The sequence below is a fragment of the Phalangium opilio genome, unplaced genomic scaffold, assembly GCF_054372755.1.
Source record: "Phalangium opilio isolate 3A_F unplaced genomic scaffold, DU_Popi_V2 ptg000042l_1, whole genome shotgun sequence".
NCBI lineage: Eukaryota > Metazoa > Arthropoda > Arachnida > Opiliones > Phalangiidae > Phalangium > Phalangium opilio.
Genome location: NW_028324166.1, coordinates 6,727,222 through 6,754,031, shown reverse-complemented (window position 1 = coordinate 6,754,031; position 26,810 = coordinate 6,727,222). Strand labels below are relative to the sequence as shown.

Here is a 26,810-nt window from a genome sequence, read left to right as displayed (position 1 = left end):
TAACTGTCGCCGTATAATCTCAAGAACTTATGTCGGTCGTCGTTCAGTCGCGAAATCAGGAGAACGAAAACTAATCTGGTGCCAGCTTGAGCCAGCAATCATACTTCTATCTTGAACCTAAACTTTCTTTGGTTATTTACTAATTAGTTTAGGTTCTAGAGACCCCAGTGTCGGTGGTGATCATGAAGCTAAATCGAAATGGATATTTTCATTTGCTAGTTTGGATTTTTGTCGCTGTTTCTTCGCGTACCTCTTACGCGATTGACAAAACGGAACTGTATCCTCATGGATATGCCCTTGATTCCACCCTCATTGGCGATGTCGACGACAGCAGCTCACCAGAGATACCGCTGAAAGTTCCCGTAACTTTCTATGGAACTAAATACGAATCGGTTTTTGTAAGTATACTTCTTTTGCAGCTTAAACTTGAGAAGGGTCCCCTGAAATTACGGTTTCTACTTCCGGTTAATCATAATTGTTTTGGTTAAATATTACTTTCTTAGTCCCAGGGTTCTCTAAAACATAAATTTTCGCAAAACTAACGTTAAAGACTGAATAGTTAAGGTGGCAACATATTCGAAAATGTCACAAACCAAAATCTAGTTCCCAAAAACTCAATGGTGTCGTTTTACCTCTCCGAAAGACGATGACGTCACGAGAGGTATTACACTGGACATTTCTGTGTGTGTGTCTGTCACCGCGTTCGCAAATCCGGACCTAGTTTGCAGTAATCAATATTGGCTTCTGCACCATTATCATCGTTAGGGTTAAAATGTACGCGGCGATCGGCTAGGGTTTCGACTCGGAGGAGTTTATTTAGGTTTCCCGACTTCTTCTAATTCTTTGCAAAGGTTAAATTTCTGCTCCTTTTGTTATATTTACTTTGTTTGAAGTGAATGGTATTTAAATTGAATCAGAGAATAAAGTTAAATGTATTAAGGCACCATCGGTTTATGAAATTAATAGACCCTAGTTTCAAAAGTCGGCTGGGTAAAATAGAATCTGGTGTTTGACCACTTTGTTTTCTTAGGTGTGGATCCAAAGACGTTAGATAGGGCTTCAAACAAAGGACTTTGGTGGACTGCTAACCTTGAAGCCCTAAAAAACGTCTTTATTGTCCACATACCGGTTGTTCAGTTTTAACCCTATAATAATCAGACGATAATGTGGCGCCCCCTTTTGAAAAGGGTCCATTTTCCTTTTTACCCTTCTTACAAAAGACTTAGCAGAGCTGAACTTTCTACATACTTAAGTCATCTTCTAACGACTCGTACCACATTCTACATCGCGCGTTGGTTATCGCTCGTCGCCCTTTGAGTTTCTTTGTTTACTCTCGAGTGATAAACAAATATTATTGTTATTGCACCTAAAAAGTGCACCTAAGCATCTATACTTTGGGAACGAGTGAAATCGCCTTATGCTAATAGAACACGTCTTTAGCGAGATGGGGAATGGAATGAGAGTTTTAAATGTGCTGTTCAGTGGGACTTATAAAACTATGAATATGAATCTCCACCCGAAAACTGCAACATCGTAAGGGTCTTATTATAAATATCATGCCGCTTAGGCCAAGTGGCGTTTAAACTTCAGACCGTGCACGAAGGTTTAAAATGTCTTTCTTGTTGACGTCGCTGAGTTGTGTAAAATTTGGATTTTGCGCATTAGAGCTCTCCTTGGGACTTTTGAAATCCTTTAGCATATACTCGTGGCATATCCCTCTACCCTTCTTGATTTGTACAAATGGCTATGTTAGGTTTTGTGGACTTCTTTACTATTGGCTTTAGTTTATGCGGGATCTACACGCTCAATCTTTAGCACAATGGGGATATCAATGAAATTCATCAACTCAAAGATTATTTACAAGACTCTTCACTAATTGTGCAAATCAAAATCCATGATTATGTTGAATGCCCAATATTTAAAAAAAACCTTAAACTTTATTTTCCACATGATTTATTCAATAATATTGAATATATTTTTGTCACAACAAAAACGTTGATATTGAGTACATAGACCTAGACGAATTTTATTGTCCAAACATTACATATAAAGCGTCAAAATACAGACATCGTTTACAAGAGACACTTTGGAACCGTTTTCAAGCGTTTTGGAAAGGCCTAACACTTTTTAAAAAATAATATTTGCATTTTCTCGTGAAAGATCTCTGGTTTTATCAGCTTAATATTCTTTTTTGTACCTTCCAAAACGGTTTAAAATGGATTCAAAGTGTCTCGTGTAAACGCGGCTTTATTCGAATGTGAAAAATATTGTTCAATTGTTTAAATAACATTTGGGGCAATAATAAACTCGATCAATATATATGCTCAGTTTTTACGCAAATATATCCCAAAATTTAAACCAAATGATGTTCCTTTTCCTAAAAAATATTGTGGCATTATATTTGAACTGTGCACTTGTCAGGATAATGTTTTTTTACACTTTGTAACTAAACAACGGGTCCTACGTTTTTTGCGCAACTTATTGAGCGTGAAGGGTGAGCTTTAAACCATTTTACTTAAAAAATTCAGCGAACGGTTTATGGGTTCTTTCCATTGTCCATTTTTTACCCCTCCGAGTGACGATGACGTCACGGAGAGGTACTATACTGGATGTTTCTGTGCGTCTGTCTGTCACCGCGTTCGCAGTCGGAAAATCTGAGCAAACGTGTTCGCAATATCTGGACAGCGTTCGCAGTTCACAGACATCGATATTGACTTCTACTCCATTATCATGCGGCATTTCTTATCATTTACCGTGAATCAATCGCCTCATATACCCTAAATTTACAAAAATTGTGAGAAAGGTGTTCGCTAGAAGTCGAAAATTTAGCAATAGGTATGTTTCAAATGATTGTAGTAATAACGTTTCTTAAAACTACTTAACTACAATTAAGGTAAATTACTGACCGTTAAAATAATTAATATCAATTATATTTATTTAATTATTTATTTAAGAAAAACCTCTTAAGTGGGTAGATATCTCTCCTATCGACTCGGAGAGGTTCATTTTGGTTTCCCAACTTGTTTGTCGATGCAATGAACCCAAATGTTTTTGATTCTTTAAAAAGGGGCTTTTTCTGATAATTTTTAAACAGGAAAAATATCGATTTTCTAACTTTAATTTATTTTGCCAACAAACACTGAAACGTGCAGATAATATCTTCATAACGCGAGGTCTAAAATTTAGTTTTTTAATGGCGCTATTGAAATTTTGCAGATAAACGACAACGGTATCATTTCTTTTCTAACGGAGGTGCCGAGTTTCTTCAACGCTCAGTTTCCACTTTCATATCCCATTATCGCACCATTATATACGGACGTTGACACGCGACAAGCTGGAAACGTATTTTACAGGTATAACGAAAAAAATTATATAAATCAAATAAATTTAATTCTAAATATACTAGCAGAAATGCCTTTCGCAGCTAATACGACAGTGCTGTCTCCGTTTGAATTTTGAAACTTTTTAAGAAAAATTTCTGTGTATTGTATGTTGCTAAGCTTAGTGAACTGATCAGAAGTGTCCATGGCCGGTTTTGTTACCTGACTGTATCAGTGGTCAAAGTTGGACTGAATTCAGTAAAATCTTTTATAGGTCAAGCATAGTGGATCCCCTGCAAGGAGACTTTCCTCCTGAACTCCGGGTTCGGCTTGGCAAAGGCTAGTGGGCGGGATTTATACATGCACGTATAAATCCCGCCCTCAAAAGCCTCTAGTTTTGCCAAGCCAAAACTGGAGTTCGTAAGGAAAGTCAACTTGTAGGGGATCCACAGGAGCCGCGCTATGCTTTTTAAGTTCAAAAGATATGTTCCTTAAGTTTGTCACTGGTTACTTAGACCTTGTTATGAAGTGACTTAGGTGAAACGTCGTAGATTCTCGTAAAGTGAAGCCTGGTGAGGCACTGTCGAAGACTAAGCACAGACTAAATTGGAAGATGGACCGCAAAACCGAGTATTATCAATTCTCGCGTTGTTCTCGAACTAGTTCTTCTGGAACATATCTCATAAACTTTTAGTTATACCATGTTTTTCTTCAAATACTATTAAGGTTTTAATACCTTTAAGGATGGTGAATAACAAAATAGTGCTTCTTCTACTATTTATAAGACCAATCTTCATAGTGAAACATCCAGGAAATATCTCCGAGTGATTTTAAAATTCAAATTAGTTTGACATTTCTTTGATAATCTGAAATTTGCGCCTCTGACTAATGGCAGCCTTTTTGTTAACTAAATGTCGAACTAAATAAAACGCGAGATTTGATAAAAATTCCGCTTGATGTTACAATCATGGCGTGTCAGAGGAAATTTGTTAATAAAAAGCAGTGCGTTACGTGATTGGACGGAGGTGCAAATTTCAAATTATCTATGAAATCTCAAACTGATTTGCATTTTAAAATCATTTGGAAGCATTTCCTGTATTTTTCACTATGCAGATGGGTCTTATAATTAGTAGAAAAATCTATATAAAAAAAATCACTTGACTTTCCTTCTGACCCTCCCTTTAATGTCGTTGAAGACATCGAGTAAACAATCATTTTAATTTAGATGTTTTTAGCTTGATTCGATTCTCGACTTATCCATGATTACTTTCTTTGTATAAAGGTTTGGTTTTTTTTATCGAATATCAACCTTTACTACGTACATCTCAATCTTTGAATGATAAAATGTCTTAGCTAGTTTAAAGATTTCTACAGTGCTTTTGATACGAAACTTTGTTAAGTTTTGTCCAACTTCGACCGCGGATACATGACAAACTATGGCAGTTATTAGAGGAAAAAGGCCTTTCAGACTTTGATTAACTGGCCAAGCTTAGCAACATACCTCAATTTAAAACAATTCCGCAGAAAGATATTTTCCTTAATCTGCGATGTCCTTTGACACTGATTACTGAAAGAAATTCTTGTTATCAAATATTCGTAGTGATATATTTTATAGAGCATATCTCACAAAACGTGTGATAAAGAAAAATAATTTCGGCCTATGCAAAAATGCCAAAATAATGTATAAGCCTTATATGGAAATATGAAGTTTTTAAAAAATAATCGGTCGATTTGCCACTGAATTTTGAGAGAAATTTTATGGAGCATACCTTACATACGCCAAGTAAAAATAATTCAAAGTAATACAAGGTTCATTAAGGCTTGTACCAGGGATAGATAGACTTTTTTAAGACGGAATGGGTAACTGGGTTATTCGGGTGCGCGTCCAAGTCCACGACCCCCTTACCCGTGACAGAGGGATATAAAAGAAGAGGCGGGTCTTATTTTTGTTATGGCGTTGTATGTATATCCGGGTCAAATAAACGTCGTCTGCCCCTTCGTCTGCCAAGTTGGAATCAGCTCGGATTGTAATTTTTGAAATAACATTGTTTAAAAATGGAAGTTACGCAAGACATAGGGCTTGCAAGTGATAAAAAACGGGGAAGACCCAAGAAAATTAAAAGTGAGTTAGAATTGAGTAAAAGTCTTCATAGATATTACTGCACGAACAGGTTTTAACCAAACGCTAAGCTCACAAAACTCCTGCCCATTCACTTAGCCTTGGTTAACTTCATGAAATTCGTTTACAAAATCATGAGGATAGTAGACATGCTTGGCTTAAGAAAGAATTAGCGAACACTTTTCACCCTTGCAGATGTACTCCAAATCCAAAACACCGGCACCAAATTCACAAACTACCTTCTTAATTGCTATTAAAAACAATTCCCGAATAATTACCTGACCCTAGCATTTAGACGGCTCCATTTTGAGCCCCTGTGAAGACGCTTATCTGTACAACTATAGCCCACTCGATCCGCGCTCCCGCTATAGCGCGAGCAGCTTGCGTCGTGACGCGCGTGATCGAGTGGGCTATGGTACAACGCAAGAGGGGTCATAGTCATAGCGACAGAGGTAAACAGGAATTACGTATTTTTGGCCCTCCTTGTCAGCAACGTCACCAATACGTAGTTTTAGTGAGCCAATAAGATAATTTACGTTTTTGGTTACGTGTTGAAGGAAGGGGCTATATACTCGTCTATGAGTCGGACTGAAGTAAAGGCCAAACATTGTTTATTCCGTCTTAAAAAAGTCTATCTATCCCTGCTTGTACACAATTTCCTGTAAATTTGACACTGGTTAAAGAAAAATATAGAAATTTAACCGTTATCAAATATATGCTGTGTCGTATTTTATGGAAAATATCTCGTAAACATATGCTAATTATAAAATAATCAGGTCAAATCAGTTCATGGCGAGGTCATTCTTTTGGCAGATTAACACGAGACTGGTTTCTTTAATTATTTTTGACTTTTTTTTTCAGAGAAAGTCAAACAACCGAACAATTGGACCGTGCTACACGGGAAATCAGAAGTCACTTTTCAAGCGGTGGATCTTTCAGTGCAAAGAGCTTGCTTATTGTCACTTGGGCTGCCGTTGGACACTACGATAGGAAGTCAAGCCTTGTAATCTATTTTGTTAAATTTACACAGATAATATTTCGTTTCTTCCGACGATAAATTCTCACGCACTATTTAAAAAACAAACCTTTTTAGCATACAGCTACCCATATAGTCTGATATCTCACCCTTAACTGCAGTATGACGATGACTATAGAATGAGGCATAATATCAAAAGTATATGTATTAAACCCAAAAGTGGTTTGGTTGAGTTCCTCCTGGTTGTGTCTGCGAACCCCTAGCCACTATTGGATATGTATAAATACTAGGTATGATGGATTCCCAACTAGCCCACTAAATATGCGATCCACTCTAAATTGAGTCGGAAGTAGCTGGGTCTCCTGGCGAAAAGGAGACTCCTGAGTGGTGAGTTGGAAATTTTTCCCACGCGCAAAAAGAGAAAATACGAATTTTCGTCTCCTTCACAAGGTTGAGAGCGGGGTGCGGGTGCAAGTTATATTTTTATCTTTTGAATGGACGCCTAAGCGAAGTGCATTGTGGAAGATAAGTGATGGGAATCCGTAATACGTATAGTATTTATACATATCCATCTAGCCAATAAGCCTGTTAATTACGTCCTGTTATAAATTCATAACATTTTAGCTTTATGGTAAATCCATAACCCTTCGTTTTATCATGAATTTATTTATTAACATGAATATATATCTGCATTGACTAGTTAAATTACATATTCAGGGATGGGAGGGGCTTAGTTTGAGTGACGTCAGAGAATTTCTGGCGGTTTGTTTTTAAAGCTAAAGCTCTTGTCACGCGGAAGGCTAATTATGCTTGTAAATTGATCAACTACCGCATTAATTTAACTCCAACAGCAGGGAAAAACCAGCATCATCAATTCTCACGATTTAAAATGTTAGTAGTTTACTTTCAACCGTTACATTCATTTTCATAATGGCCAAGGCTTAGCACTTTACCAACAGTTTTCAGTTTCAGATTAGGAAAAACATTGCAGGCACTTTTTATAATTTACTTTAAAAGATCAATATCACTTTCGGACATAGTGTTGAGATATTTATTCACGTATCGGCGATCATTTTTAATATTCAGTTGACGCAGTTTGGTGAACCTAACCGAAAATTGTATCCCTCATACAATTTTGTTAAACTGGTCGTCTGCTGTTCGAGCTTCCAGGTGTCTCGATTTTGATTGGCTACCGCGATGACGTTAAACGCGTATGTAATAGAAAGGTCCCTCCCATCCCTGAATAACATGATAGAAAGGCTAATGATACACATATATATTCATGTTAATGAATAAATTCATGGTTTTATTCAATTTGAAAGTTGTAAGAAACTGCTTCCAAAAACATACAATGCAGATATTTAATTTAAAATATGTTTATTTTGATAATCATCGATGAGCTAAGCGCTTTAATTTAGTAAGAAATAATTTCTGTATAGTAATAAAATACAGGTCTAACTTACTTAGGCTCATTCAAATTAGTGAATCTGAAGGCTGAAATTAAAGGCAATGATTTTCTACTAGGTGAATACGTTCCAAGTTGTGGTAGCCAGTAACGGGGATGACAGTTACGTCTTCTTCTTGTATCCTGAAGGTGGCATCCAGTGGATTCAGTCCGATGGCAAGAACCAACACTTGCCAGACGCCAGAGCTCAAGCTGGATTCATGCCTGGAGATGGAAGACTTTACACTTTACGCGGCTCTGGAACTGATCAAGCTAAGAACTTTGACAGGTAACATTTGGCAACATGCGCAGATGTACTCGATATACACTACTTGCCATTTGAGATGATGTTAGGTTTAATAAGCTTCACCTTTCCCTACGTTATCATGTAAGATTGCGAACAAATGTATGATTAATATTGGTGTGTTATCGAAAGTGAATTTATGATAGTCCTGGGGTTATTAAGCTATTAGAGAGTAATAATTACTATAGTACTAGAAATTTAAAAAAAAACCGGTTTTCTACTTGAAAATGTTATGTTTTTGGCTGGGTTCAACGTAACATATACCGAACAAAATGGTCCTAATTTCGTTTTTGAATGCGTCGTTCAAGGGGAGTGGGAATCTGAATTTTTCAACTTTGAACCACTCTGTATCTCGCGAAGGTTTCGTGCTGGAGCTCTGAAATATGTTGAAGCAAACTTGCTTAACCGGTTTGAAAGGGAAATTTAAAAAAAAAAAATTGAAAGGTTAAATTTAAAACTGAAGAGAAAATCATTTTTGAAACTTAAAGATTTAAGGGTTTCATCTTTACTTAGCGGTTCCTTTCCTTTCCTTTTGCAAACGGCAAAATATTGAAGCCTTAAAGGAAATATTTCGTAGCTTCAAAAATATATTTGGAATAAAGATGCATTTTCCGCGTGGTAGCTTCTGTAACAATGTAATTGTTTGTTCGTCAGTGTCTAAAACGTTGATGTCATCATGACCTGAAAATAATGCAGAATAATCGAACATTTCATAGATCTATTTTCGGTTGCACCGAAGAGAAAATCGTACACTGTACAATTAATTTTTTCTTTGCAGGATGTCCAATGTAAGAAAACCTGGCGTATGGCTATTTCATGTAGGAAAGGTTGGTCCAGCTGGTAACGTTCTCCCAGCTGATATTATTGGAGATGGCTCTTCCGTTATCAGCAGCTTGGACACCCGAACGGAAACTTGCGCTAGCGCCGAAGTTCCTTGCCCACCCACTGCTGTTTGCAAGGATTATCGACAAGGGTTCTGCTGCGTTTGCAGAGAAGGCTACATTGGAAATGGAAGGAATTGCATTGAGACATGTATGAATTGCTGCTTAGAGCAAGTCTCGGCTGTGGTTTAGTTTACGAACTCCAGTTTTGGCTTGGCAAAGCTAGGGGCATTTGTAGGCGGGATTTACACGTGCATGTATAAATCCCGCCCACTAGCCTTTGCCAAGCCAAACCCGGATTTCAGGAGGAAAGTCCCCTTGTAGGGGATCCACTGGAGCCTCGCTATGCTTTAAACAAGTTGCTCCCATAGTCGAAGGGTGGTGTTGGTTTGCCCAATAATAAATGCGGCAGAGGCTAGTTTTAGCTCTGCCCTCGTCGAAGAGCTCTGATTGGTTCCTAAATTTGGTAAGGTAAAATTGATGCGTAGAAGATAAGCCAGCATATTATGGGCGCCACATAAGCCGAGACTTGCTTTAAATAAGAATTGAGGCAACGTTACTAATATTAGTGTTTAAATTGCAGCCAAACCCGTTAGGATGAGCGGAAAGATGAATTTAAAATTGAATGACGTGGTTTTGGAGAATGTCATCACCCACTCCTACGTTGTTACTGCAGATGGAAGAACTTACACCGCTATCAGCAAAATTCCAGTTACTATCGGCTATGACATGGCTGCTTTGTTCACCCTTGGTGGAATAGTTGGATGGATGTTTGCTGTTCCGAAAGACACCGCGAAAAATGGTTTCACAATTACTGGTAAGATGAACGCTTATGTAATCCGAATTTGTTCAGCTGCTGTAGTATATAAATTATACAGTTTATCGGTTAAAGTTTAATCAGTTATAGAGAGGGCCAAGTGAAAAAAATTATCAAACACGTACAAAATTAGTTTTAAGTCTACTGAATCAGAACAGGGCTATGTGAACAGAGGCTATGAGAGAGCTAGGTTATGTAGACCTAGACATTCCTAGGTTTAAAAAATGTTCAGAAACACTTTTCTCCGTGTTTTTATTCAATATATTTTATAAAACTTTTATATCCATTATTTCCTCGTAATGTGAAATACTTTGGTTCTATATATAATTTGTAGCGATAATTTTTAACCTCTCCGTAATTGAAGTGAAGAATGTTGAACCCTGTCTCTGCTCTATTTCAAATAACATGAAGACTACACTATAGCGCTTTAAAATCGTAACGAGCGACCTAGATTGTAGTTTGATAAACACTGTAGAGCGTAATGTTCGTACAATTTCGATAAAGAGCGTTCGGCAGTCCATAGCCCGTTGATCTGCAAAAATATGGAGCGATATAAAGATTAGTTACCTTAAAACATACTGAAAAAAAAAAATGTCTAGATTTCAACCGAGACCTAAAGAAACAAGATGGCCCCGGTCAAATTAATGTTTTGCGCTACCTCTAGTGACTGGAATTAGCATTATTAAATTTTTATAATGTCTAGATTTGAAATTAGGCCTAACAACAACAAACGATAAAAATGTGGATAATCTCTTCACATTAGTAAGGAACAGATATAGACATGTTTCTTTGAAAGTTTTAAAGTTATTTTTTATTTGAAAGCAATAAATTCAGAATGCATAACTATTCATTTTAACAATATCTTTGATAACAAAGATTCAAAACTCAATCTTCAATTTAGGTATTTTCTAGGGTTGTAAATTTTCCGGAAAAATAAAACGTGGAAAATTTTCCGGAAACTTTTCCGGAAAATTTTCCTCTTCGCGGAAAATTTTCCGCTAATCGGAAAAATATAAAACTAGCAATTATGTGAGCTTTGAGTCAATTTACCTAACTTTTAAAGATTTAAAACATTCTCCAGTTATTTTGCCATCTTTAGTAGATTTATTAAAGTACCACCAAATATTAGTGGTTGATTTTCCCATAATTTGAGACTTTAAACAGGGTTAACAAACTTAATAACATTAACAACAAAACACCTCGTTTCCCTTACAATGACGCAGACGATCACTATCCTTTATGCCTGATAATTTTAGTTTCACTTGGGTCTCTTAACGGTTAGGTCTCGACTCTCTAACGCCTTATACCGTCATAAGAGCAAAAAGTAACCCTATGCATGCAAGCGATAGCAAATGAGTGAGCTTTTCCTATAGAGAATAGGGGTCACTAGACTCTGTGCCCTTGGACAATTTTTTACCCCTCCGAATTCACCTAAAATAAAATAATGAATGTTTTGAAAAGAAAGGCAATTGAAAAATTTTGAAGTTTTAACTTTTTAATTGAAAAACCGGTAGCGGAAAAATACGGAAAATTTTCCGGAAAAATATAGCTCAGTCATTTTCCGACTTACAACCCTAGTATTTTCCATCTACTGTAAGTGCAAAAATTTAAATTCAATATTGTCGAGGGAGCTAATTTATTGAACTTAATTATAATATAACAACATTGCAATACGGTATTTATAGACCCCGATGCTATTAATAACACAGAAAAGAAAATCATTATGAAAAATTAAAATCTCAAAAGTGCAATGCTAAAATTTCAATAGAATACACAGTTAAAACCCAAAAACTATTAAAATACCTATCTCTAACATACAATTCTTTCAATATTTCAAAAATCCCCGTTAATTTTTGTGGGTGTTATGAAACGACAAATGGAAGAAGGAAATATACACTTTAAAATAGACATAAAATAAAAGTATGCCTGTAAGGGGAGGCCCTAGTAAAAGGGACCCCATAATGTACCAAACATTTTTCATTAAGGAATCGTGTGAATTTTTAAGCACTACGAATATTTGTTGGTAAAGGACAACTCCCGTTACAAAACCCTTAATTACTTTTAAAAATGAGCTTACATTGATGGGAAACATTATCTCGCAAAAGAATTGCGCAAAAATTAACGGAAACGAAACGGCAATAATAAGGTACAAAGTAAAAACCTTAAATCTCAATACTGAGAAATAAGAACAAAATGCAATGTGAAGAAATCCTTTCGTAGTCCTAATGCGGGTTTTTATGAAATCACCGAGTGATGGAACTGCCTGCTCGATGGCGTTACCCTCGATGTATCCGCACTTGTAGCCTTTGAGGTTCATCAACAATCCAAACGCAACGTCTTCTGTCATTGAAGGACCAGGTTCGACGTCAAACGTCACATCTTTTTCCGCGTCGACTCGAGCAACCAAGAAAACAGTACTGAACATGGTGGCATACTGATTGTTATGAAACCTTGTGTCGAATCTATGTTGACCGTATTCAAAGGCTGGCGTTAGGTCTAATATTGTTGAAAGAAAGCTGGAAGATCGGCAATCAACAAGCCCTCTGCCGAAACAATATTTGTTTTCGTGTACAAAATTAGCGATGCCTTTAACCGCACTTTCCGTGAGAATCGTATCTTCGTCTAAATGAACGATCCAATCGGTGTCTTTTAAAGTGTTCACGCCATCTTCCAAACAATATTGCAAGTTTCGGGCTTTGAACAGGGTACCCTTTTTCGTTCGGTAATCCGAAGGAACTAAAACCTCTTCAACCTGAACTATTTCGTCTTTTTTCAAACCTTCGATATGACATTCCGTGACAATTTCGTATTTGAAGTTTGTGAGTTTGACGTTTCTTATGGCTTCGAGGTTTGTTCGTAGGGTTTTCAGAACCACCTTAGGGAAGTTGCCTTTGGTGACCACGCGGAAACAAACTGTCGGTAACTTCGAAACGTTCACTGTCAACTCTACGTTATTATCGGGAAAGCAGTCGTAAAGTATAGAGCTTAAAAATGTGCTTAACATAATAGGTAGTTGGAACAATGGTGTAAGAGCTAAAAAATAGAGAACTACTCTCAGCGGCCATGAATAGACGCTCTCGTCGATTACATTGGTTTCCAGATTCGCCAAACAATTTATTGAGAACGTGATAACGCAGATGAATGTGAAGCAGTGAATAAGATGCTTTGTCCGCAAATTGCCCTGAAAGAAGAATAAAATGAATTAGAGGAAGAATGATTCTGCGACTCAATTAGACTCATATGGTTATCCAAAGTCGGAATAACTTTCGTAAAATAATTTTAAACTGGTGTAAGAACTCAAAACCTACAGTAAGGATGGAAGGATAAGTTTTCAACGGTCCGTGAAATTTAGGCGCCGCCACTTGGGCGCTGGTTATTTAGGCGCCGCCATTTAGCCGCCAAGACAACTATATAGGCGCCAAGACAATTAGGCGCCGTGACATTTAGGCGCCGCCATTTAGCCGCCAAGACAATTAGGCGCCGTGACATTTAGGCGCCGCCATTTAGCCGCCAAGACAACTATATAGGCGCCAAGACAATTAGGCGCCAAGACAATTAGGCGCCAAGACATTTAGGCGCCGCCATTTAGCCGCCAAGACAACTATATAGGCGCCAAGACAATTAGGCGCCGTGACATTTAGGCCCCGCGACATTTAGGCGTCGAGACATTTACGTGCCGATAATTTTTCCACTATTTCTTCTAAAAATCGGTAATGACCTCTCAATTTATTTTGGAAAAGGCATATTTTTGGAAATCAATGAAGATAAACAACAATATTTTGGAAAAGGCATATTATTTTGGGAAGTCAATGAAGATAAACAACAATATTCTGGAAATGACATTATTTTGGGAAGTCAATGAACATGAACAACAATATTTTGGAAATGGCATATTATTTTGGGAAGTCAATGAAGATAAACAACAATATTTTGGAAAAGGCATATTTTTAGAAATCAATGAAGATAAACAACAATATTTTGGAAAAGGCATATTATTTTTAGAAATCAATGAAGATAAACAACAATATTTTGGAAAAGGCATATTATTTTTAGAAATCAATGAAGATAAACAACAATATTTTGGAAAAGGCATATTATTTTGGGAAGTCAATGAAGATAAGCAACAATATTTTGGAAAAGGCAAATAATTTTGGGATGTCAACGAACATGAACAACAATATTTGGGAAAAGGCATATTATTTTGGGAAGTCAATGAAGATAAACAACAATATTTTGGAAAAGGCATATTATTTTTGGAAATCAATGAAGGTAAACAACAATATTTTGGAAAAGGCATATTATTTTTAGAAATCAATGAAGATAAACAACAATATTTTGGAAAAGGCATATTATTTTGGGAAGTCAATGAAGATAAGCAACAATATGGTTGAATTCTGATGTCACTTGATTATAATCATAAAAGTACTTCTCTTGTTTTTTAATAAATATCTCAAATAATTCACGAAAATTATACTGTAATGCCGCGGCGCCTAATTGTCTCTACGCCTTATTGTCTCGGCGCCTAAATATCTCGGAGCCTAAATGTCGCGGAGCCTAAATGTCGCGGAGCCTAAATGTCGCGGAGCCTAATGTCGCGGAGCCTAATGTCTCGGTGCCAAATTGTCGCGGAGCCTAAATGTCTCGGTGCCAAATTGTCGCGGAGCCTAAATGTCTCGGTGCCAAATTGTCGCGGAGCCTAAATGTCTCGGTGCAAAATTGTCGCGGAGCCTAAATGTCTCGGTGCGAAATTGTCGCGGAGCCTAAATGTCTCGGTGCGAAATTGTCGCGGAGCCTAAATGTCTCGGCGCGAAATTGTCGCGGAGCGTAAATGTTTCAGCGCCAAATTGTCGCGGAGCGTAAATGTTTCAGCGCCAAATTGTCGCGGAGCGTAAATGTTTCAGCGCCAAATTGTCGCGGAGCGTAAATGTTTCAGCGCCAAATTGTCGCGGAGCGTAAATGTTTCAGCGCCAAATTGTCGCGGAGCGTAAATGTTTCAGCGCCAAATTGTCGCGGAGCCTAAATGTCGCTGCGCCTAACTGTCCCAGCGCCTAAGTGGAGGTGCCTAAATGACCGGTGCCTAAGTGTCGGCGCCCAAATGTCCTGTTTCGGATTTCAAAGAATTTGTGTTACGACAAGAAAAGAAATATTACATTTTACAGGCCCGGAGGTTCCTTATAGTTAAAGGGACTGTTCAGACCTTGGATTAAACGACGATCTTCCACATAAAGCTCAGCATAGCGGCCCTTAGCGGGTGGGTAAATAAAGGAGAGGTGGATTTGCCAGCCCCTTTAATACTTGACACCCTGAATATATTATTTTACGTACTGTTTTTATCATGAGACTATGCATATTAATAACAATTTTTGGGTTAGTTAGCTAAAGCCCTATGCAACTTCCACAAGAAGCTTGTTAATAGGGAAAAAAGAGCGTCAAAGTTATATTTGGTATGAAAAAGCCACCTATAAATCAGTTTTCATATTTTTCATCAAAACTGCTAGTCGTATTTTAATTTTACTGCATGATGGATATTTTCTGATTTTGTTCCATTCAAATTTTAACTTACCATGTCGAAGAACTTAGTTTTAATACTACAAGATGATTAATTATTTCGGATTTAATTACTAGATTCAAATAGGTCAGCTTACGCGGTAAACGACTAGAAAGGCTCGACGTCAACAAGCAAATTTTTATGAAAAAGTGAATTTAATTTTCAAAACGCCAATACCAATACGTTAGCAACACCTGCTATTTAGTTCAGGGACTTCTATTTCAATAAAATGAAAAACCATTATACGTAGTTTCAGAAGCCCATTAAATTAACCAAGGAAGTAACCAAAAGCGGGGTTTGGGACTCCCCTCTCTTGTATAGCAATACTGAAGAAGGGCGACACATTCGCCACCTCGCGATAATTTTTCTCAGATCTCCGGTTTAGGTGCGACTCGTACGCCAAAATTTGCCCTATTGAGAGAGAAAAAACTATTGGCAGAAAATGAACACTGTATCTCTAAAGGGACCGGAAAACACCCCCTTCCACTGTAAAACCGAGCCCACTTTAGCATAGAATCAGGAGAAGGGATGGGGGGGGGGTGAATTTTGGAACTGTGAAGGTCATTCGGTTTTTATGACTCTTCATAAATTATTGAAGAAAAAAAAACTGTGGCGGTTCCTATTTTTTCTTTTTATAAAGCAAACAATCTACCCTTTAGAGATCCAGCGTTCATGGGCTGAAGAAGTCACACCCCGCTCACGTCAAGAAAGACTTCCTAGAGAGTAGCTCGAGATTTCTAACAGTTTTAGGAAAGGGGGGAAAATTTAACTCCCTATCCATGGAGTCAGGAGGAGTTCTTACCCCAGCAGAGATGCACGCTATACCAGCTATTGTAATTGTTTACTTCCTAGGGTAATGTAATGGACTTCTGGTAGTTTGTAGGTAGTGGAATTGGTGAAGGCCATGTTAAAACTCGATGGTTTGTTGTTCTAGAATGGAAAATATAGAGATACCTTTTTACCCCAACAGTTTTCAAATCTTTCCGTGAATTAATCCGTATGGTCAAACGTTATTTCAATACCACAAAAAGTATACTGTGTTAATAAATTAGTGCTAGGGATAAAGCGTTCGACGATATCCAGCGGTGCCGCTTGTGAACTAGGCAAAGGATCAGGGTCCTCTGTCCTAGATCTCTTCCCAGTGCTGGTCGTAGTTTCTCTAGCACAAAGCGTCGAGTCCGTTTCAAGGACAGTATTTCTAGCACCCGAAGGTGCAGAATCCAGGGTCCTGGCCACCCTGGCGAAATTGGTTTTGGCGGTTGGGGTTTCGCTTCCTATTTGTCTCAGGCTACCTGGTTTGACCATAATTCTCCCTATTCCCCTTTTCCACCCAAACCTTGAAGGACTGTGGGGTAGAGAGATATTTTTATACGGTGGAAGCTAAGGCTTAGCCTCTCCGTTTATGATATAGGTTCCGTGATCAGAAATTCTCACGTTTTCGTTTCTCTTCCTGTACTGAGTGAAAGACATGAATACCAAATTAAATTTCGTTAAAATTAAACTTTTTTCCCAAAATTTAAGCTTTAAATGGTATATCTTGAGACATGATAGTATCGCCAAAGGTACCTTTGGTATCGCTATTAGGTGAAAATATTTCTGAAATAATGGCTGTATCTAATGTAGTGAATTTTTTTACAATTACTTTGTTACGTCTATGCTTTTTAGTACATTAAGCAAATTACCGTAATCAAACTACGGAATGTTGTTAATTCGTTCTATACAGAGTTTTTTGGAAATTTACGGGCAACACTTAACCTACTATAGTAACTCCTATGGACCATTCCATTTATTTCTGGAGAGAAGCAAACACACAGGCGAGGAGACCGCCTTCTTAGGTTATTTTCCTCGCTCCGTCTGGCGTTGCTAGCTTATGGTACCATGGAAATAACCTAAGGTGGTGGCCTCCCTTCTAAGTGGTGGTTTCTCTGCATGCAATCAGAAGTATATAATACTTCGAGAGAATTGTGTAATTGTAATATGATTTTTCCCAACCTCAAAACATTTGGAGTCAAGGTTACTAAACCGATCACATATCCCCCATCATTACTCTATTAGCGCTTAACTATTAGCCAAGGCACGCTTGTGGTTTTTCTGTCCTACGTCAAGACGAGGTTTGCGGGTTTAAGTTGAGGATTTAGTACCAAAGAGTTGTAGAATTGACCCCGCGCTGCGGTGCCCGTGTTAAGTTTGATGAGCTGGAGAGAAAAAAAAAAGGGTGAGAAGGGGAAGAATCAAGTATTAAGAGGATACAGAATGTCATCCTTCTATTATCCCCTTGCTTTCAATTACCAGTTTCATAATTTTTCACTAATTTTTTCTCACCAGGTGGCGTCTTTAACCGCTCTACCGAAGTTGGATTTCCTCAGACTGGTCATCAAGTCATCATTCAAGAGGAATTTCACGGTCCAGACGCTTTCAACGACCTAAGATGGAACGTGCGGGTAGAAGGCACTTTACCAACCATACCTCAAGGAGGGAAAATACGTGTCGATGATTACACCGAAGAATATAACCATGTTAGCAGAGGTAAATATTATCGGTTATTGAAAATTAACAGTGGCGCGCAGTTGTAGACTTACCTTGGAACACTAATTCTTCAAGGTCAAATTCGGGCACGGTCAGCAAAGTCTTATCGCCTAGAGAGTAATTCCTTAGAAGTTCCCTTTGTGGTGGAGCAAGTTATCAGTTTTGACGAACATTGCAAGCACAGTGCAGAAGCGGTCGAAGCGTTCAACGAAGAACACCAGGTAGATTCGTCAGCGACCCTCAAAGTATCGAGAAACTACATCGTTTACGAAGATAAGGATGAGATTTTGAGAATTGCAGCCACACATACAATTTCATCGTTAAATGGTGATCATCTGAAAATTAAAAATTTATAGTTTATTTTAGTCGTAGATGAGAATCGATTTCGTTTTACCTTTAATTAAGAAAACTAAATCGAATTGTTCTTGTTTTCAGGAGACTTTGATCCCTGCAAGGAAGGAAAGGCTTCGTGCGGACCCAACAGCCAGTGCGTCGTAGAAGGAAATTCCTTCCGTTGCGTGTGTGATAGAGGTTTTGAATATCTTTACGAACAGAATAGCGCTGGAGGAGACCGGGCCATTTGTATCGGTAATCGAGTTATATTTTTCATTATATTTGGTTGAACAAAGTTGATTTAGAATGGTAAAATATGCTCAAAAAAACTTACTAAAATTTGCTGTAACATTTGTTTTAAACTGGTTTTCAAAGTTTCCAATATTACCCCTAAAAATTACCAAATGAGTGTTATAATTTTTACGCTGTAAATCGGCATCTTTGAAAATCAGTTTAAGAGCAACACATACGTTTGATGGACGAATTTTATCAAATGTTCAGGTGAATTTTATTGACGTTTTGGAGACTATTTTAAAGGGAAAAGAATCTGCTTGTTTAGATCCCTCATCCTCCCTTCAATGTTCTTTACATTTAAGACACACGGTCTCAATAATACATTGGAATTTATTTTAACTAATATTTAAGTGCTCCTTGGCATCTTTCAGACACAAACGAATGCTTAGTGAGAAAAGATAACTGCGATATTAACGCGGAGTGCATTAACACTCCAGGAAGTTTCGCTTGCCGTTGTAGACCGGGATACTTAGGAAACGGAATTCACTGCGAAAGTAAGTACACTTCTTACTGTTCAAAAACGCTTCTCTGAACTTAGTCCTTCGCTTCATGTGAAACATCACCCTTTTCACTGAACTTGAGCCTTCGCCTCACACGAAACATGACTCTTTTCACTGAACCTGTCCCTTCGCTTCACGCGAATTATGACCCCTTTCACTGAACTTGATCCTTTGCTTCACGCGAAACTTGATCCTTTTCACTTAAAACCCCTTTTTTTCTACATACAGGTTCTAACGTATTACAGTAGTTTTGAATATCTTTATTAAACTCGTTATTTCATTGCATAGGAAGAATGTCATGCTTGGAACTTAACTGCGACATAAATGCCGACTGTTTTGAAGTACCCAACCAAAATCCAACTTGTCAATGCAAAGAAGCTTATCAAGGAGATGGTTTTTCTTGTCGTCCTGCTCAAGACGTTGAAAGGGATTGCCGCGTTGACGATTACTGCGATCTTCACGCAGACTGCTTGTATAGCACTCCTCTTAAAAGACATATATGCGTTTGCCAGGTAAGCTTTATTAAGCGGGCGGTATTCACACGCTTAGTTACTTTGGTAATAGCAAGGGCGCTCTTATGTAAAGCTTAAAACGAACTGGGCGGATAGTTTGCCAATCTCTATGAAGTCACATTTTGCAAAAACCGAAATGCCATGGTTAAATTTTAAAAAGACAGTGGCATATTTTAACTCAAAACCACAAAGACTGTCTATAGTATATACCAGTTCATAAGGAACACATTTTTTATATTTATGAGGCGGCTTCGGGCGGCCAGTGTTGCCAGTTGTACGATTATTATCGTACAACGCGAACATTTTCAGAGTTTTTTCGAATTGTACGATTATTATCGTACAACGCGAACATTTTCAGAGTTTTTTCGAATTGTACGATAATTTTGACGCTGTACTATATAGTACGCTAAATTCGATAATTGTACAATAATTTCGAGTTTAGCGGGGAATCTAATTGATATGGGCTTGCTAGGGGTAGAAAAAGGCTAAATAGGATGCAGTGATTCATGTTCATCCCATAGTAATAATACACTGAAGTCGAAAGGCAGGATGTGAGAAACGCTTGGAGACGTTATTTAAATATCTCCCTCAGCACCCTTGTACCGATTTTAGAGTAAATACAAGGTAAATCAGAACAACCGCATATGTTCTACCGATTATTTTGGGGGAAGCCCTCAGATGAGCGGTTCCCGTATGAGCGGATTCCACAATAGCGGTCCTCATATCAGCAGTTCCCTAAATAGCGGTTTCCCGAAATGGCAGTTTACCCGTTACAACAGTTACCGATACAGCGGTTCGTTAGTAGGTCACATCACTGACTAAATGATCACAGAAAAAGGCATTTTTCGATAACAACGAATATAATCCTCGAAACTGAAGACAAACACTGAAATTTCCCAAAATAGCAGCCGCTATTTCTAAAACAGCAGTTTTGAACAACGCCGCTGTTTTTTTGGAATCGCGGCTGCTATTTCGAGAACTGCTCTACCGGGAACTTCTCATAAGAGGTACACCCTTATTTTGGTGGTGCTAAGAGCGTACGATAATTTGGGTCGAAAATCGATAATTTCTTGGCTTTGTTACGATCATTTGAGAGTTTTCATCGGGCAGCTTTCTAGCATCTATTTTCCTAGAGAAACCAGAAAAATCTTTCTTAAAGAGTTCATACATATTAAGATTAACTTCTTTACTTAAAACGGTTTTGGCTGGGCGTTGATTATCATGCAGTCAGTCAGGAATATTGTAGATATTGAGTAATTATGCAATATCCAGGAAGGGTATCGAGGAGATGGTTATAGCTGTCACGAAGATCATGACGTTCAAGTATCTTGCCAACCCGATACGGAAGAAGAAGATTGCTCACCAGATGCCCGCTGCGTTTTTGACGATCGTCTCGATGTGCACCAGTGTAGTTGCAACCCAGGCTTTGAAGGCGACGGTGCTGAATGCCGAAGAGTTCAAGAGAGAGATCTATGTCAATCTATTACCGATTGCAGCCCTTGGGCTCAATGCGTCTTTCAACACGGTCGATACGAATGTCGGTGTAACGCTGGATACATTGGCGATGGAATTAGATGTACCAGGAATGGTAAAAATCCCTTATTTTTAAATATTTCTTTATTAAAACGTTTCCTACATGTTAATACTACACGTTCTAAGGCCTATAGCAGTATTAAGTGTAAGCTCCTCATGTAAAATTTAATAATTTTCAGACTAGATTAGTTACAGTAAACCGGCAAGGCGAATTATGAAAAAATTTAATTCAAAATTAATAACTAGTACACTTTCAACTATGTTCATAATTTACGCTTTGATATTTCAAGATAACGTCGATTGCACAAGAGTGAACATTTGCTCTGTCTTTGCCAAATGCGAGTATGATACTAATTCCCAACGTAGTGTTTGCCGATGTGATCCTGGTTACGTTGGGGATGGGGTTACTTGTACAACAGCGGGTACGTGCGAAATTAAGAAGAATATATTTCTTAAATTGCATATTAAAAATATTATGTCCATAGACGAATGTAACAGCGTGGAAGATTGTGATCCAAATTCTCAGTGTCTCTTCGATCCCGACAGTCAACGATACAAGTGTCAATGTAATCCCGGTTATCGGGGAGATGGAAAACAGTGTTCCATCGAAAGAGGTATGACTCAAACACATTTTAAGTGCTTCGATTGATGCGGTCATTTTCGGGATTGTTCTAGTAAAGACGAAACTTACATTTTTATAGTATGGAAAAAAAAATAATACTTTACATTCAATCGAAGTATTCATATTTACCCAATGTGAAAATTGTCAAAATATTCAAAACCCTAATAGGAGGGTGCGTATTAGTAGCAAATTAGGAAACAATGCAATACAATAAATCCAAACATGCAAATATATGTTCAGAAGAATATACGGATTTTTTTTACATTCCTTTGGCTACTTCTAAAGCCTTGCCTATAAATTTTATTTGAACCTTAAGGTCCTAGTAATTATTATCATTTCCTCTGACCTTTGACCTTTTACGTATAAATCTATTTTCCCTATGACCTTCACTGTCATAGGATTTTCCCTGTTGTTTGATTTTCAACACTTACACTTTTACCCGTAGAAACTTGCAAAGATGTCCCTTCTCTCTGTCATCCGGAAGCCAGGTGCATTTACGATTCAGTTAGCGTGGAATATCGTTGCCAATGCAATCCGGGATTGCAAGGGGATGGAACAAATTGCCAGAGAGAAATTTTATCTTGCAACGTCATAAATAATTGCCATACTCACGGAGAATGCTTGTACGACCAAGTATCTAGAGGTAAGCACTTTAAAAAACTTTAAAATGAATTATAATTTTATTTACTTGGGTTACTTTTTTGAAAGGATATAGATGTCAATGCAAGAGTGGCTACGAAGGCGACGGCCACGCTTGTCGTATTGCGCAAGGAGACTGTCGGCAAGACCCTGATCTATGTGACATCCAAGCGCAATGTAAACCCAATGTTGTTCCAGTTTCACGGTCTTCGCCCGCTTACATATGCCATTGCAACGAAGGATTTATTGGAGATGGGCTCACTTGCACGGGTAAAAAGACTTTAATAATGTTTCAAACATAGAAAAAGATTGGCAAATAGGAAGTTTTTCGCCTAGAAAATGCACACTGAACTTTAAGGTACGCAGGCTTCTACCTATGATACACCCCTTTTCCCAAATTTAGGGGTGATATACGAATTTTAGCCTAAAATTATCCTCAGAGCTTTCTTGTAGGGAATTTTCGATTCCTGAGCTTATGGGAAAATGTAAATACGGACTCCTACAGAACATGAACAACTATTTCGCTAGTACAAAATTTTGTCGTATTAAAATTAGATTGAGAAATTGTTTTTAAAACTGTCAATTCATTTATCTGTGCTATTTGGATTCCTTATTCATAATAATTATCCTACGATTTAAAGGTTATTTTAATTTAAACTGAATCTACTCAATCACGATTTAAAATAATCTTCCTTAATTTTCAACATTAATTACCTTAATTTGTTACAGTGGCTCCTAAACACGGTGGAGATTACTTGGTCTTAGCTCAAGGCATGTCCCTACTTCGCCTTCCATTTGAAGTTCAACGCAATAACAGAGGTCAGCTACTACTAATGGAAGCCTCTCAAACGGCAGTTGGGGTGGCTGCGGACTGCGTTCTTGGCAGATTATTCTGGACTGACATAGCAGGAGGCACAATTCGAACAGCTTTATACAATGGCAGCAATTCCGAGATTCTCGTTTCGCAAGGTTAAGTTCCCAACCATTTTAATTTTAAGGGATTATACTGATTTAAGTTTGTGTTTTTCAGGCGTTGAGTCTCCAGAAGGTATTACGGTGGACTGGGTCAGCGGTAATATATTTTGGACAGATTCTTCTAAGGACACCATAGACGTCTTCCGGGTTGAAACTAGAGAACACAAGGTGCTTATTCACCACGGGTTAGTTAATCCCCGTGGTATCGCCTGCCATCCATCCTTAGGGTAAGCACATTTCTATCTAATTTTTCATTAAATAAAGGCTGGTGTTATTTTGTACATATAATAAATTGGTCTTGTGCAATATGAGTCATTCTCATATATTTGTGAAGTTGTTTGTCATAATTGGTTCCCAATTTTGACCAAACTGCAATTTCATATCAGTAACATTATGGGGAAAGTTTTAGTTTTGGTTTAGGCCTGGTTATTCATGTTGGGTCCGCAAACCCCTAGAAATCAAGCCTATCTTGAACTTTGAATTCTATTTCCGCAACCTTTATTTTATGATTAACTGCCAATAAATTAAAACTGAAAGTTGTAAAAAGGGTTACCTTCTTTTAAAACAAGAACATTTAATTACTTGTGAACGCGAAGACTATGTGGTGTCTACATAGGTTTCTCTTCCTGGTATTTAGACCCTTGAAACACCTGGCCAGCTTCGTGCAGCTTAGCTTGTTTTATAAAAAGAAAGACCCAGCTTCAACTGTTTGTCTGTTAGTAGCACTCTGACAGCGTTAGCTTGTAAAACATTATAAGTAACTTTTAATACTAACGAAATTATCATTGGCGTAGCTAGGGTTATAATAATACCGTAATACAGGTGAATTTTTACCAAAAAAAATGAAATACCGACAGAAAGGTCGAAAAAACTTAATGACCATTCCATTCTTTTAAGAATAGTGTGAGAGTTCAACTCCTATATAATTTAAAGTTAAAATATTAAACTATAAGAACAAATATTCGTCCTTTGACGAGCTAACTTACTATTTATTAAATGAGCATTGTTGGTAAAAGAAAACTGGGAGTTAACACCGAGTAGCTCGTTGAATCTGGGACGAGCAGGGTCCAGTAAATAGCGTTTGAATATGTTTCACTTGATCATTTTTAGAAATGAACTTTGTGATTATTGAATATTTTTGAAATTTAAAAATTGTTTTGTTTACAGAAAAATCTATTGGTCTGACTGGAATCGTGAAAATCCTAAAATCGAAGTAGCAAATATGGATGGTTCCGAAAGAAGCGTATTTATACGAGAAAACCTTGGTCTGCCAAATATGCTGACAATCGACTTCGAGCGAAATGACCTTTGCTGGACGGACGCTGGTAAGTATTTTTCCCATTAGGGGATTGGAATGGGGTTTGCATTACTTTATTAGGACAACTGAAAGAGTCCTGACGGAGTTTTATTTGTCCAAAAAATTATTTATTTAATATTTCATTTCGAATTACGAAGTTGCTTCTTTACATTACCAGCATTATTCTACTTGCTTAGGCACCGTATGTTTTACTTTTGTGCCCTTAAGGATTTGCAAAAGTATTCCCTTTCCTTTGTAGGGGGCTGGCTGGATGCCTTTGTCCCCTGTTTTCCCTATTTTGCGCGTGCAAAAGTCGAATTTTTAAAATTGTACTCCAAACCACTCATCAGTGGGTCGACAATCAGTTATTCAATTTAAATCGGTGGAGAATGTTTCATGCAATGAGTGAAACTGGGATTTCTGGAATAGCCCAACCAAACACGGTAGCGAAGTTGCTATCTTAATTTGTTGTATATTCTGACGTTGCCCAATTATAAAAATAAAAGACATAGATAACTGAGAGTGGGAAGCTCAAAAGTATAAAATGAGTAACAATGCATGCAATGCTTTCAGGCAATTGGCAAACGAAATGCATTGTTCTTGCGTTTTAAAAGCCTAAGTTTAACTTATAAACAAGTCGTGAAAATCTTTCCGTAAATTCTACGCGTAACGGTGCACATTGAAACCTTTGTACTGAAAATCCATATCATGTTTTTATTAGAAAAAAAAACCAACGCATAAAAAAGCATAAATTCCGTGTCTATCACAACAAACTTACTGTATGTTCTTATGAAGTACAGAAGGTTATTTTGAAAGACGTCTTTAAAACTAAAGCGATGATTTAGAAACCTCAGTTCTCAATCCGAATTTTTGACCATTTTTAAGGTCTTCGTAGATTGGAATGCGTTGGTTTGAATGGACAACGTAGACGCGTTGTATTTACACCCGCTGAATATCCGTTTGGACTCGCTATCGTCGGAGGAAATATCTATTTTACCGATTGGGAAAAGTAAGTCCTTTTACGTTATTTCTCGATTCGACAGAGAATGAAACATTTTTTTAAACAAATTGCAGTAGCCTGTTCGTACACAAAATTGATCGAAATGGAGGTGAAGCGGAACCTTTGGAAGTGCCCCTTGGTGGAAATGGAAAGCTATACGGAATTTCCGAAGCACCTTCGCAGTGCCCAAGATGTAAGTTCTGTCATCTTGACTTCAATGGAAGCGACACAGTTTTTTGAAAGGTTTTACAAGGCTGTTGCACACTCCTTAATGAAGTTATACATTTGAGCAGGAATGTATGGAGGGGGGTTGGAATGGCTTAAGGGGTTCCCGGTGTTCCCTTGATGGTGGAAACATATTTTTTTTGAAAAGTGTAGCCCCCATCGTCGGCTTAGCCATCTCCTGAAGGCGGTAAATGTCTAGTCGTTTCAAACTAGGGACCGAGCGGATAGAGGGTGGAGTGTGCAGAAGAATTTTCACTTTTTGGGCAGCCATTGAAAATATTTAAGCGGGAAATAATCGTATTTCGTCAGTCTATGACGTCGCTAACATAAAATAAGCCACGCCAGATGTTTCCAAGATCATTTCAGGCCTATTATGATTTGACCTTAGCCATTCCAACCCCCCCCTCCATTCATTCCTGATTTGAGTTAATTATAACCCATGAATAAACATTACAAAGTAGGTATTGCAATTATCTTTCAGTGACTAATCCGTGTTCAGTGAACAATGGTGGATGCTTACATCTTTGCCTTCCCAATGGGCGAGGGGGAAGGACTTGCGGTTGCCCAGAAGGAATCGACAGTGAAGAATGTAACCGCACCTAAACCCTTTGGATCTAAGTAAAAGTGAATCGTTTCTGTTGTGAACTTCCGCACCGCACTCTTGCAGATTATTAATAGATCATTTGCATTCTTGCACATGACTATCAGTTTGAACTTTCAACACACTATTTTCTTTTCAGGAAATTTGATTTAATTGTGAATTATTATGTGTTCATTATTAACTTTCTTTTGTCCACGCGTAATATACAGCCTGTGTAATATTTGTTCCCCCTTGTACCTAATTAACTAATTTTAATTAAAACTTTGTGGACTACTAAATCTTTGTTAAGAGGCTAAGCAAACTGGTATAGATAATTTTTTTGAACTAAAATAAGTTACTTTCCT

The 26,810-nt window shown here is 37.7% G+C and overlaps 2 protein-coding genes across 2 annotated transcripts; one reads left to right on the top strand and one right to left on the bottom strand.

Annotated features, from left to right (window-relative positions):
- Window positions 1–26,744, top strand: Ndg (Nidogen). The gene is made up of 22 exons (XM_089836677.1): window positions 1–398; window positions 3,217–3,353; window positions 6,301–6,442; window positions 7,940–8,148; window positions 8,942–9,195; window positions 9,628–9,861; window positions 17,735–17,935; window positions 18,011–18,262; window positions 18,371–18,523; window positions 18,934–19,056; window positions 19,351–19,574; window positions 20,847–21,162; window positions 21,398–21,529; window positions 21,593–21,721; window positions 22,175–22,372; window positions 22,438–22,638; window positions 23,098–23,337; window positions 23,399–23,570; window positions 24,511–24,668; window positions 25,526–25,649; window positions 25,715–25,833; window positions 26,347–26,744. Exons 1-22 carry the CDS (start codon window positions 183–185, stop codon window positions 26,466–26,468), a joined length of 4,056 nt encoding a protein of 1,351 aa, XP_089692803.1. The 5' UTR covers window positions 1–182; the 3' UTR covers window positions 26,469–26,744.
- LOC149678741 (beta-1,4-mannosyltransferase bre-3-like) lies at window positions 11,689–17,562 on the bottom strand. The gene is made up of 2 exons (XM_089836686.1): window positions 15,012–17,562; window positions 11,689–13,042 (listed from the first exon to the last, which is right to left on the bottom strand). The coding sequence occupies exon 2, from the start codon at window positions 12,863–12,865 to the stop codon at window positions 11,708–11,710; it is 1,158 nt and encodes a 385-aa protein (XP_089692812.1). The 5' UTR covers window positions 12,866–13,042; window positions 15,012–17,562; the 3' UTR covers window positions 11,689–11,707.
- Window positions 26,745–26,810: the final 66 nt, after the last annotated feature.

What these genes read in the sequence shown, in the direction of transcription:
- Ndg (XM_089836677.1), top strand. Translation starts at nt 183, where the DNA reads ATGAAGCTAAATCGAAATGGATATTTTCATTTGCTAGTTTGGATTTTT. An exon ending in CAAGCTAAGAACTTTGACAG is followed by an intron (nt 8,149 to 8,941) that starts GTAACATTTGGC and finishes TTTTCTTTGCAG; the next exon opens with GATGTCCAATGTAAGAAAAC. An exon ending in AAACGGAATTCACTGCGAAA is followed by an intron (nt 19,057 to 19,350) that starts GTAAGTACACTT and finishes TTCATTGCATAG; the next exon opens with GAAGAATGTCATGCTTGGAA.
- LOC149678741 (XM_089836686.1), bottom strand. Translation starts at nt 12,865, where the DNA reads ATGTTAAGCACATTTTTAAGCTCTATACTTTACGACTGCTTTCCCGAT.